The sequence below is a fragment of the Galeopterus variegatus genome, unplaced genomic scaffold (genome assembly GCF_000696425.1).
Source record: "Galeopterus variegatus unplaced genomic scaffold, G_variegatus-3.0.2 Scaffold4530, whole genome shotgun sequence".
NCBI lineage: Eukaryota > Metazoa > Chordata > Mammalia > Dermoptera > Cynocephalidae > Galeopterus > Galeopterus variegatus.
In genome coordinates, this window is record NW_007730641.1 from 88,207 (window position 1) to 100,901 (window position 12,695).

At 36.2% G+C, this 12,695-nt stretch overlaps 1 protein-coding gene across 1 annotated transcript in view; it reads left to right on the top strand.

The window, feature by feature from the left end:
• The window catches only part of PSMD1 (proteasome (prosome, macropain) 26S subunit, non-ATPase, 1), an 84,571-nt gene that overhangs the window by 55,979 nt on the left and 15,897 nt on the right, over positions 1 to 12,695 (top strand). The window contains exons 18-19 of the mRNA XM_008587765.1: positions 1,928 to 2,044; positions 8,145 to 8,247. Coding sequence (XP_008585987.1) covers positions 1,928 to 2,044; positions 8,145 to 8,247 — 220 coding nt within the window. The remainder of the gene's footprint in view (positions 1 to 1,927; positions 2,045 to 8,144; positions 8,248 to 12,695) is intronic.

Consider the following 12,695-nt stretch of genomic DNA (forward strand, 5'->3'; position numbering starts at 1 on the left):
AAAAAAAAAAAAAAAAAAAAAAAAAAAAAAAAAAAAAAAGAAACACAGCACCTGACAAGTTAATTCAATGAAAAATTTTTACTACTCATACTAAATAAGTCTGCTTTATTTCTAGATAATTTGTGTGATCTAGGTATCGTACCTTTCTGACTAAGGTTTGGTGCTCTGATTATTTTTATATCTTAAAAACTTGAAACATATGTTTATTCTAAAATATACTTTCAAGTTTATATTACATACCTCAAAGGCAAAGTTATTGTCTTTTATAAGTTAGATATTTGGTTATGTTTTTATCATGACTACTTCATGAAGAGTATTGACGATATATGTTTGAAAAATGTACTTCTCGGGCCGGCCCGGTGGTGCACTGGATAGTGCGCCACTTGCGAAGCGCGGCGGCGCTCCCGCCCGAGGGTTCGGATCCCACATACGGACCGGTTCCCGCTCACTGGCTGAGCGAGGCGCCGGAGCAACACCGAGGGTTGCGATCCTGTTGCCGGTCCCCGGTCCGGTACGGGGGCAACAGTGAGGGTTGCGATCCGTTGCCGGACACGGAAAAAGACAAAAAGACAAAAAAAAGAAAGAAAAATGTACTTCTCTACACAATGTCATACGTTTTTTCAATGAAGTGGGGAGAAAGGATACACATATATAGTATGAGTATTATCTGTTAATAGCTGCAATTTTTTAAAATATGTAAGTTCGCGTGTAGGGGAGCCCAAAGTCATTTTCAAAAAAATGATTCAATTTGTCTTTCCTTTCCTTAGTCTTAGAATGAAATATCAATACTTGAGAAATGACATACTAAAGAAATAAGTTTGATAACCTTGTAAACCCATTGCTCTGTTCCTCCAAGATTTATACCTACTTGAGGGCCTTATAACAAATGTTGTGTTATAAAGTGGCACTTCCCCAAGATCCTGCAGGTTGTTAATAGAAGTCGTATGCGGCAAGACTTCTTGGTCAAATATGATGAACAAATGCTGGGATAAACAAACTTAGAGTGGTTTCTTTATTATAAGGTGTCCTAGAGCCTTTGTTACGATATGCACATTCCTAAAGCCTTTGATATAATATATACATTTTGAATCTATAAGAGGAGGTGATATATACTATAGTACGCAGGAACTCCCAAACTTACTTACCCAAGAAATCCTTTTTTCATAGAACTGATATTCTGAAGAGTTTGAAATTGGGGAAATATTGGTAAACATTTTACAAAATCTCATCACATGTGGTCTTGTGAAGTGTAACTGTGAGATCAATTCTAATCTATTTGGTTTAATTTGTTTTGCCATTCTACTAGCAAGTTAAATATTTTTTGTTTGGGGAGTTTTATTTCTTTTTATTTATTTCTTTTGTTTTGATTTAATTTTTAAAATTAGGTCATCTAAAACCATCTAGATATTACCTTACCCTAGTATTTAAAGGAGGTCTAATACATAATACAGATTTTGGAGTCAGACTGGCCTATGTTTGCTCCTTACATGACTTAGAGCAAATTACTTAAACTTCCTAACTCTCAGGGTTTTTTTAAATATTGTTTTGTGTTGGTTGTTGTTGGGGTTGTTTTGTTTTGTTTAGGATTAAGAGGATTATATGGGATAACATATAAAATATCTAACACTGTGTCTGAAAAATAATAGGTGTTATCAAATGTTAATCCCATTTTCTCAATTTCTTTATGACCTCTTTTACCTCAAAACGGGGGCATTCAGGTTCTACAGCTTCCTTTCCAGTTACCACCAATTATTTTGAAGTTTAAATAAAGCATACTCAGTTCTGAATTATTGCATTCAAGTAGTCTTAAATTAGCTTGCTACTAAATTGTTGGATGAAAATATTGACTTAGAATGACAGTAACTAATTTGAAAATCCAGCCATATCAACTTTACTTAAAGTTGGTTTTTTTTTTTACTGCTTTCAGGAAGCAATTAATCTGCTAGAACCAATGACAAATGACCCTGTGAACTACGTGAGGCAAGGGGCTCTCATAGCTTCAGCTCTCATCATGATCCAGCAAACTGAAATCACTTGTCCAAAGGTAAACAAAGAAATTCTCTGGAAGAGAGCTGGTTTGGGCTTTTCTTCAGTAACTTATCTCCTTTTGAGGGCATTTTTACTTCAAATATGGTGAATACTGAAGTCACAGGAAGTAAATAGAGCATTCTTGGGGGTAAGAGAATGGGAAAACATTAAATATACAATGCTCTTTAAAGGTGTTTTTTACAGATTTATGGTCACTTAGTTAATTTCCGAATATACCCATACTTGAAAAAGTAGAACTCACGGGGTAGTGAAATCATAAAATCAACTTTTTTGCCTTCCACTGTTTTTTAAAAATTTATTCAGTGGAATAACTTGTTCCTCTGATACAAGATGCAAACTCAGGCAGTCCGTGACATTTTTGATCCATCCTTCTGAGGCAATAAAAAGTTCTACAGCCACTTTATATAGTATATGCAATCTCAGTTTATCAATGAATATGTCCACATTCTCTGTTGAACTGTCATCGCCCTCCTGGGCATTCCTCTTGGGTAGAGTTTCAAATGGTTCCAGGATGGCTTTCTTTTTCTCTTGACCCACATCCACTACACAGAAACCGCTCCTGCATATTTTGCCCTTCTTGTGGGTAGGAATATAATTGGCTCTCAGTGTTAGTGCCTCCACTGATTGTTAATGCCTCTTTTTGTATATGTCAGATGTCCATGCACAGTAACCCTTGATAATATTGAGTGCCCAAAGTGGTCCCTGCGGAGCCCCTTTCTCTAGGCTTGGAGTGAGGGCGAAAGATTTGCAGCCCACGTTTCCCTATAGATCCTCTTCATATATCCTTCACAATTCATACCCACCCTGTAGATGACTTTATAACAGATTTTAAGAAGCCTATGACAGTCTCTCAGACCTCATGCTAGTGTTTGATATCTAATGTATCTTGGTACTTTAGCCAAAACTTCTCATTCTATTGAGAAACAGAAAATGCATGTTTCTTATTTACGTGTACTGAAATTACCATGTTTGATATATTAAATGGATGTATAAAGCTTATACAATATTTCAGATCTTCTAATTTTTACTTAAAGTTAGAGCATTTAGCAGCTTTGTATTAATTCTGCTCACTTATGAGAACCACTCAAAAAATTGACAACAAAAAACATTGGCATTCTGTCTTCTGTCCCATCAAGCAGATATAGAACACCCTCATTTTCAGCAAAGTAGATTTAGGGAGATGGAAAAGAGAAAAATTTCCAGAACTCATTATTTATTCTAATTTCATGGAGCTTTTAAAAATAAACTTCTGTTTCTAAGCAGTTGCTATCATTTTTGTTTCATTTATCCAGTGCTCTCTCTCTCTCAAAATCATTTTCAAGACTTCTAAAAATTTTATTATTGCAAAGATAGAATCTGACTTTTCCTTCTGTTTTTATAATGCTCAATATACTGCTATCTTCTAGAACATAAACATCTTTCCAAACACAAACCATATTTCTTTTTGTTTTTAAATATAGCAACGATCATATGAGTAGCTTTTGCATCTTTTATTTCTGCTTTTGGTCTTCTGCTGAGCTTTTGGAGGTTATCCTCCTCTTTAATGTTATTAAAGAAGCAAGTTTAGGCCATGAAATGCACCTCCTCTAACAGTAATGTGTAGATATTTATTCACTTTGATCTCACATGTTGCTTTCATTTTATTTGTATTGTCAGCAAGACAAACATTTTACCATTTTACCATCCTCTGCTGTAGGATTTCATTGATTTTAGAATCATAACCTCTACACGAACAATGGCAGAGTCCTTTGGGGTTAGCTGCGTAGTTTGAAAAACCATTCAACTCAGATAAATTTCATTCCTAGAAAAAGTGAAAAAAGAGCTGGCTGGTCAGCTCAGTTGGTTAGAGCACAGCCTTAAAACACTGAGGTCATGGGTTCGGATCTCCATACTGGCCAGCCACCAAAAATTAAAAAAATCAAAAAAGTGAAAAAAATATAGCTATTTAAATCATTAATATTTTTAAATCATTCCAGGAAATATTGTTGAACCAAGTTTTAGCTGGTTTGATACATGGAGCACACTCCCATCTTCAGGTTGTATCAGAATCTTGGGAACTGATTAAGAATGTTGAAATGTGGGTTAGCCGGTTAGCTCAGTGGGTTAGAGCACAGTGTTATAGCACTGAGGTCAAGGGTTCAGATCCCTGTACCATCCAGCCACAAAAAAATAAAGTTGAAATGAAGTTATAGCTTATAGCCTTTGCCATTAATCTAAACTGGGTGGGCAAATGTAAATGTGTATACCACTGACTACAGAAGCAAAACAACTATGTATGACCATATAAAAACTCAAAAGTTCTTTCAGGAAATACTGCCCCCTGAGGGAAGTCGTTACTCAGCTTATGAATTCTTAAAGTTTAAGTACTGTTTCATTGTTTTCTGTTACTAAGCAAGTGATAAAGAACTTTATGGACTGTAGTTTATATCATCTTTCCTTTATCTTATAATTGCTAACAAGACAACACTGATATCCCTGGGTGGTATGTGACATTTTGCTGAAAAGAGAAAGCTCCGAAGAGAAGTAAATTCTCAAGATTACAGAGTCCTAGTCATGAGGTTGCAAACCAGTCCGTGAAATAAAGTGGAAAGGGCTCAAAAACAAAGATTAAATGTTAATATTGTCAAGAATTATAACCCCTCCTCAAAGTAATCCAAAAGAGAATTTCTCATATTTTGTGAGATTCAACATGGAAATTTCCAGAGGATATGTTTTTGTGTTATTAACAATATTCGTCACATCCCTAACACTTGCTCTACACATTGTGGTCTTAGTTTAAGTATCTCCAACACATCTTTGCTTCATTTTTGTGAGTTTCTCTTGCTTATGCTGGCAATCATAGACCCAGGAATATGCACACACACTGGATGATTACAAACGCAATTTAGAAAAACCTTAGACCTGGGCCGGCCCGGTGGCGCACTGCTACGGTGCGGCGCTTGGGAGCGCAGCGGCGCTCCCGCCGAGGGTTCGGATCCCACATGCAGACCGGTTCCCGCTCACTGGCTGAGCGAGGTGCGGGCGCAGCACCGAGGGTTGCGATCCCGTTGCCGGTCCCGGTCCGGTACGGGCGCGACACTGAGGGTTGCGATCCGTTGCTGGACACGAAAAAAGACAAAAAAAAGAAAAACCTTAGACCAGAGATTCACATTTAGAATGATGTCCTTTTATAGGTCCTTAGAGCTATTTTCTCTCAAGAACCTAACTTTCCTCTTTATGAAGCATGTATCTTTTGTTTTTCCTGTTAAATCGAGCCCACTTTTGACAGTTATTTGAACATGTACATATTAAGTATCATATATTAAATCAAATCAAAACATTACAATGTAAGAATAGGATCTGGTGCTCCTCCTTGCCTAATATCATCTGACCTCAGGCCTGGTACAGGAAGGTTTCTCCCACTATTGACAAGTACCCTTTTTTGGAATTAGGATCATATTTAACCAAGTTTGATAATGTTCTGCAGTTCTAAAATATATCACAGTTTAGGTAGGTTAGGCTTTTGTGGGCCATCATAACAGCCTAGAAATATTTTTGTAGGGAAATATGTAAATTTTTATAAGAAGAAATTATAAGCATGCAATCTTATCAGATGATATTTTATAGCATAACACAATCCTAAGTAGTAGTCTGTGTTTATTACCATACTATTGCCTTAAGATAGGGACTTGAACTCTTACAATATCAGTGGTAATAAAAAGAAAAGGCTGTAAGAAACTACCATAAATAAAATACTACTAACAGAATTGAGGAGGGAGATTTTTTGGTTTTTGTAGGAGGCCATACTATTTATGACATTGAATCAAAAAGTCATGAACCTCGCTCTAATTGCTATTTGTGATTGTGATGGCACGCAATCCACTTGTTCACCTATCTAACTTCAGTCTTCACATCTGTGTACAGACGGAGTAGACCAGATGATTTCAAAGTTGCCTTCCAAATTTAATGCACTGTCCGAGTCTACTAAAATAATAATTCTTTACCAAGATTTATAATAATGGAAATTAAGTTACTGATACATAAGAAAATGTGAGGTGTTTTTGGTTTGGGCGGGGAGGAGTTGTGGTTTTTGTTTGTTTGTTTGTTTGCAGCTGGCCTGTACAGGGATCCAAACCCTCAACCTTGGTGCTGTAACCAACTGAGCTGCCAGCCCAGGAGTTTTTTTTTTTTTTTTAAGTGATAAACAAAAACTAGCTTTTTAAAGTATTCTACGTAATATTAATTGAATAAGCTTGTTATATGTTTGCACTGATTTTTTTTAAATCCACCTTTCGATTTTACTGAATGTTTTCCTATTTTTTTAGTATTTTATATTTAAGTTCTTCCTTATAATGCACATTGAGTGCTTTGTCCAGTGTTTCTTTTTGTAAGTTCACGAACTATTTCATAAACCTTTAGCATGTAAAATTTCCATCCTATATAAGGTAATGTAAGTGTTCAACTAAAATAAGTTCAGAATCAAAGGAATTTGACCTGTTGAACCAGAGTAAAAGCATCAAACCGTAGGAATTTAGTGATGATTTAATCATTCTGTGTTTTATAGTTAAAGTAAGGCCTACAGAAGTAAGTGACTTACACTAGTCATTTGCTAGGTAGTAGCAGAGTTAGTTCATTGTTTTCCCCACTATATGCTATTGCTGGCTGTGAATAAAAAATGAGAACCATGTTCAAGAAATATTATTTTGTTAGCAGTATTTAGGTTGCAGAGATAATAGCAGGAGGGACTGGTAGGATTCTGTACCCATATGGTAAAACAGCCATGCTTATTGACCTATGAAATGCCTTGTACACATAACATTGCATACATGTTACCTCATATAGTCCTTTCAACAGCAATGTAATGTAATTAAGATGCTGTAATCCCTGTAGAGATGAAGAAACTGAGGCTCAGAAAAGGTAATACCTACTCAAACAGCTTATAAAAGCAGAGATCTTCATAAGCCAGGGTTGTCTGATTCTGTATTACTCTGCCACTGTATCACAATGTGGCCTCCCGGACCATGACAAATGAAGAGAAGAGTTTCTAAAAGAATATGTAGTACAGATAAAGTCATATTAGGAAATTCAAATTTGGTATTTTCTGCTTTTGGCCGATTTTGGGAGCTCTATGATGATATATGTGCTTTTTGAATAAGCAGACTCCTTTCTGGGTACTTTCTAAAAGAATATGTAGTACAGATAAAGTCATATTAGGAAATTCAAATTTGGTATTTTCTGCTTTTGGCTGATTTTGGGAGCTCTATGATGATATATGTGCTTTTTGAATAAGCAGACTCCTTTCTGGGTACCTACGATTTGAAAAATATTGTTGAGCAAACAGAGAAGTGTAAGACTTGGAGGAAGCATAAAATAGCTTCCTTATTGTCACCCAATCAGATTTAAAGGAATCACTTTATTTATAAATAATACATTTTATAAATATTATATTCTAATAATAAAAGTAATACACACTAATTTTAGAAAATGCAGAAAAGAATAAAGCAAACAAAAATAAAGTTGTCAGTAATCCCACCCTAAGTGAGAGCACATTTTCCATTTTGGTATATTTCTTTTGATAAGAGTACTGATTCTGACAAGTCTTTAGAAAATTAATGTGTGTGCATAATGAAAATCTTTACTGTTTATGTGAATATACTTAATCCAAAATATACCTCACACAGCTTCAGTGAAGGGTAGTTTACTTCATGGTGAAACTGAAGGACTGTGCCTTTTAGGAAATCTGCAAGGTTTATTAAGGTAAGCGGAATAGCTGTAATTCAGAGTGCAATGAAAGCCCAAGTGTTCGCTTGGCTGTTTAGGCCTGCTGACTAACAGTGGTGGGATATGAAATCACATTCAGCATTCCCTTGAGCCTGAATCATCCACTGTGGAATGAGAATTGAAAACAGAGCTGGTTTTCAGAAAACCAGAAAAGTCATAACACCCATGATTTCAACCATGGAACTGTTCTGCCTTAAACTCAAGGTCCATATGCCTCTTTTGAATGTTGTCAAATTCAGAACTTAATCTTACTAGCATGTGAGCAGTCACTTACTAGCAAGTGGCACAGCAGATGAATAGAATTAGACTATAATTCTTTTTTCTTGCTTCTTCAGGTGAATCAGTTCAGACAGCTATATTCCAAAGTTATCAATGATAAGCATGATGATGTCATGGCCAAGTTTGGTGCTATTCTGGCCCAGGGCATACTGGATGCAGGTAAATATTTTTAAGTCTTCTGGATTGATTTGATTTATTTAAACTAAACCTAATGAAATAACTATGTGCTCTAACTATATATAACATAGTGGAAATTGAGTCTGAGGTAAATTATTCCTGGAGAAAATTTGTCTTTAATTTTCTTAGTATATATGAGTTTTAAACAAGTTAACATTGGAATTTTTTTTGAGGAAAAAATTATGTTTTAGACAAATTCTAGCAGCCAAATCACTCCTAAAATAAGATACATGGAGAAACACACTGTGCCTTATGGCTCCAAGATTCACCCTTCACCACAATACCATGGTCTATTTCAAATACATAGAGTAGTGTGTTTTAATACCTTAGACTTGGGATTTATTTGACCTATTTCTTAATTATTGGTGACATGTCAACAGGGTAAAAGGAAAAGAACATGTACCTACTTCATTATTAAAGTATGTGATTATTTTTCTTACTGTACCTTAGCCACGTGAAATATAATTCTTTTTATTAATTTTTGCTTATTTGAAAGGTGAAGAATAGCATCTCAAAGTTTTTATAGCAGTCCTATTATCAGTGGAGCATGTTCTCATATTTATTAGCCATCTGTATTTCTTCTAATAAAAACACGCTGTTATGGGCCGGCCCAGTGGCGCACTGGAGAGTGTGCCGCTTGGGAGCGCGGCGGCACTCCCGCCAAGGGTTCGGATCCCATGTGGAGACCGGTTCCTGCTTACTGGTTGAGCGCGGTGTGGGCTCAACACCGAGGGTTGCGATCCCGTTGCCGGTCAGTAAAAAAGACAAAAAAGAAAAAAAAAACACGCTGTTAGCCATATTTGTTGCAGGCATTATTTTCTCAGTCCACTAGGAATGTGTATATATTTATAGTGAAGGAAATCAGGAAAAGAAGCTGCAATTTTTTGATAACTCTCAAGGTTTTTTGTTAATCTATTCAGGTTTTCCACTTGCTGAGAGTTTTTAATCATAATCATCACAGTTTTCAGAGTTCTTTGATAATTTTAGATAATCTTCTTATATACCTCTTTCATTAAAAAAAGAAATCCATGTTTCCATTCTAATTTGACATTTTTTTAAATCTTTATTCTTGATTAGATTTGTCAGAGGTTTCCCTTTTTATTTTATCTTTTAATTCTATTTTCCATGAACTTTTTGAAGTAGCTTTGTATTCTTTTTTTTCTAAATTCTTTATTTTTGCTCTTTTTTTATTATTTGCTTTTCTTAGGACTTTGGTGCATTTTTCAAATTTTTGAGGCAAATGTTCTTCCTTTTTAATCCATTTGTCTAATGGGGTGGTTGTTTTTTTCCCCTAAGAAGTCGGGAGTTTTCTGCTTAAACTTTTAGTATTAAGGTACACATTATTTTCCTTTTAACTTAAAAACATTTTCTTGCAACTGTATATAGATAAGGAAAATATTTCATAGATATTTTAGATAAAGTAGATGGTATTGATAATTCTAGATGGTATTGATTCTCTCCCATGTATAAATAATACAGACATTGACATCCCATAGTTTCTCCTCATTGGTATATTCCAATATTATTATAGTATGTTTACATTGTCTTCAAAAATCAGAATTTTCACAGTTGCATGGTCTTAGTTTCATATTTATATGGATTCAGTGCTCACCACCATTTCTTTTATTGCTGCTTTCTGGGTTATCTACACTAAGGCTTGAAACTTAATTGGCTGTATTTTATCAGTAATTAAGTTGTTTAAATTGTTTGTTGTTTGTTTTTGTTTTTTTTTTAATTTTTAGATTTACAGAAAAAATTGAACAGAAAGTCCAGAGTTCCCATATGTCCCTTATCCCCCTGCCAGTTTCCCTTATTATTTATCTTACATTATTGTGGAATATTTGCTACAATTGATGAGCCAATATTGACACGTTATTATTAACTAAAGTCCCTAGTTTACACCCGTATTCACTCTTTGTGTTGTACGGATGTTTAATGACATATATCTACCATAACAGTATTATACAGAATAGCTTCACTGCCCTAAAAATCCTCTGTTTTTCACCTATTCATTCCTCCCTGCCCTCTTTACAAGTGCCTGACCTTTTTACTGTCTCCATAGATTTATTTTATTTTCTTTAAAGTAGAGTTTCAAGTTTATTGAGCTAAAGTTTTTCATAATATTCTTACCATGTTTCTCAGTGTCTGTGGAATCTGTAGTAGTGTCCCTTTTTTAATTGTTTTTCTTTTTTAAAAATATTTTTTTATTTTATTAAGGTATAGTTGACAAATAGAAATTATATATATTTATAGTTACATGATGTTTTGATATATGTATACATTGTAAAATAGTTAAATCAAGCTAATTAACATTTCTTCACATCATATACTTATTTTTTGTTGTGAGAACATTTAAGATCTACTCTCTTAGCAATTTTCAAGCATACAGTACATTATTATTAACTGTAGTTACAATGCTGTACAATAGATCTCCTGAACTTATTCATCCCGTCTAACTGAACTGTCTTTGTAGTTTTAGTTTTGCCTTTTCCAGAATGTCATGTAGTTGGAATCATACAGTATGTACCCTTTCCAGATTGACTTCTTTTGGTAATAATGGTTTTTTTAAAACAGGATGTAGGAGTAACATTTTACTACTCCATAATAATTTTTTTCCCCTTGGCTGCCATTTTTTGAAGTTTGTGATTTTAGACTACATCCCTTTTCTTGTTCATTCAGCACTACTACAGTTTTTTTCTGTAACAGGGTTATGTTAAGAATAAAAGGATAATTCTGTGTTTCAGCTTTGTTCTGCCATCCTTACAAGAAGTCATCTCTCTGTCTTCCCCTCCATCCTTCCTCTTTCAGGCCCTCTCTTTTTGATTTCTTGTGGACCAATCAAGTTTTGGTGCTTCTTTCCATTTCTCTTTTTATTTATAATGGTTTTTGCTTTAGGCATTTAGTGCTATTTAGTACATGAAAGTTCTATACTGTAGTGTTCATTCTCTTGTTCCTCTTCCCTTTTTTTTTTTTTTTTTCCTTTTTGTCTTTTTTCATGACCGGTAACGGGATCACAACCCTCAGTGTCGTGCCCGTACCGCGACCGGCAACGGGATCGCAACCCTCGGTGTCGCGCCCGCACCGCGCTCAACCAGTGAGCGGACCGGTCTGTATATGGGATCCGAACCCTCGGCAGGAGCGCCACCCTCTACCGAGTGCGCCACCGGGCCAGCCCCCTCTTCACTTTTTAATCTGTTCTCTTATGAAACTGCTGCAACTGCATTAGAAAAATTTGCAGTCCTGGTTTCTGTTTCTAAGTAAAGTTATTGGTAGTAGAGAAAATCTGGAGAGGGCAACTTCAAAGGAAAGAATGAGGTTGACGTTTATGAGAACTCAATGATTTAAATGATCTGTTCAGGGAGAAAAGCTGAAGATTAAGGTTTATGATTGAAGTCTGTTAAACTGTAAACACTATCCATAGGATAAACTCACCCTTGCTTATTAAATTTCAAAATGTTAGAACAAAGGCTAGTTTAGTTTCTAAGTCTGAAGAAGATATAAAAGGAACTTACGTGAAAGGAAATTCAGCTTCAAAACTTACATCAAGGGGCCGGCCCGGTGGCGCACTGGATAGTGCGCCGCTTGGGAAGCGCGGCGGCGCTCCCGCCCGAGGGTTCGGATCCCACATACAGACCGGTTCCTGCTCACTGGCTGAGCGAGGTGTGGGAGCAACACCAGGGGTTGCAATCCCGTTGACGGTCCCCGGTCCGGTACGGGGGCAACACTGAGGGTTGCGATCCGTTGCCGGACACGGAAAAAGACAAAAGACAAAAAAAAAAAAAAACTTACATCAAATAGCACATTCTCTAAGCAGCCCTTCCTCCTCTTCTTTCACCCTACCCAAGTCTCCACCCTGGGTTAGGTACCATGCTTAACTCTATGTTCCCACTAGCACCCAGGTTTATAGCTATTATAATACTTTTAATGTCTTCTTTTAATTATGCAGTTATCTGTCTTCTCCACTAGACTGAAGGCTTCTTGGGATCTTTTTCAGCATTTTGTTCATAATTCTCAATATATAGTATGCCTTCAGTGACTGTGGGGGTTAGAGTAGGAAAGAATACAAGTGTACAATAAAAGTATATGACTCATTCCTGTTGTGAAAACCAAATTAAAGTATACCTGACTTTTTTCCCAGCTAAAAATCTTAAATAAAATACAGATGTTCCTTGACTTACTGGGTTACATCCCAATAGACCCATCATAAAGTTGAAAAATCCTGGGGCCGGCCCGGTGGCGCACTGCTACAGTGCGCCACTTGGGAAGTGTGGAGGCGCTCCCGCCGAGGGTTCGGATCCCACATACAGACCGGCTCCCACTCACTGGCTGAGCGAGGCGTGGGAGCAGCGCTGAGGGTTGCGATCCCGTTGCCGGTCCCCAGCGTGGATTGTTGTTGTTTTTCAAGTTCTTTGAGGCATAGCATTAGGTCA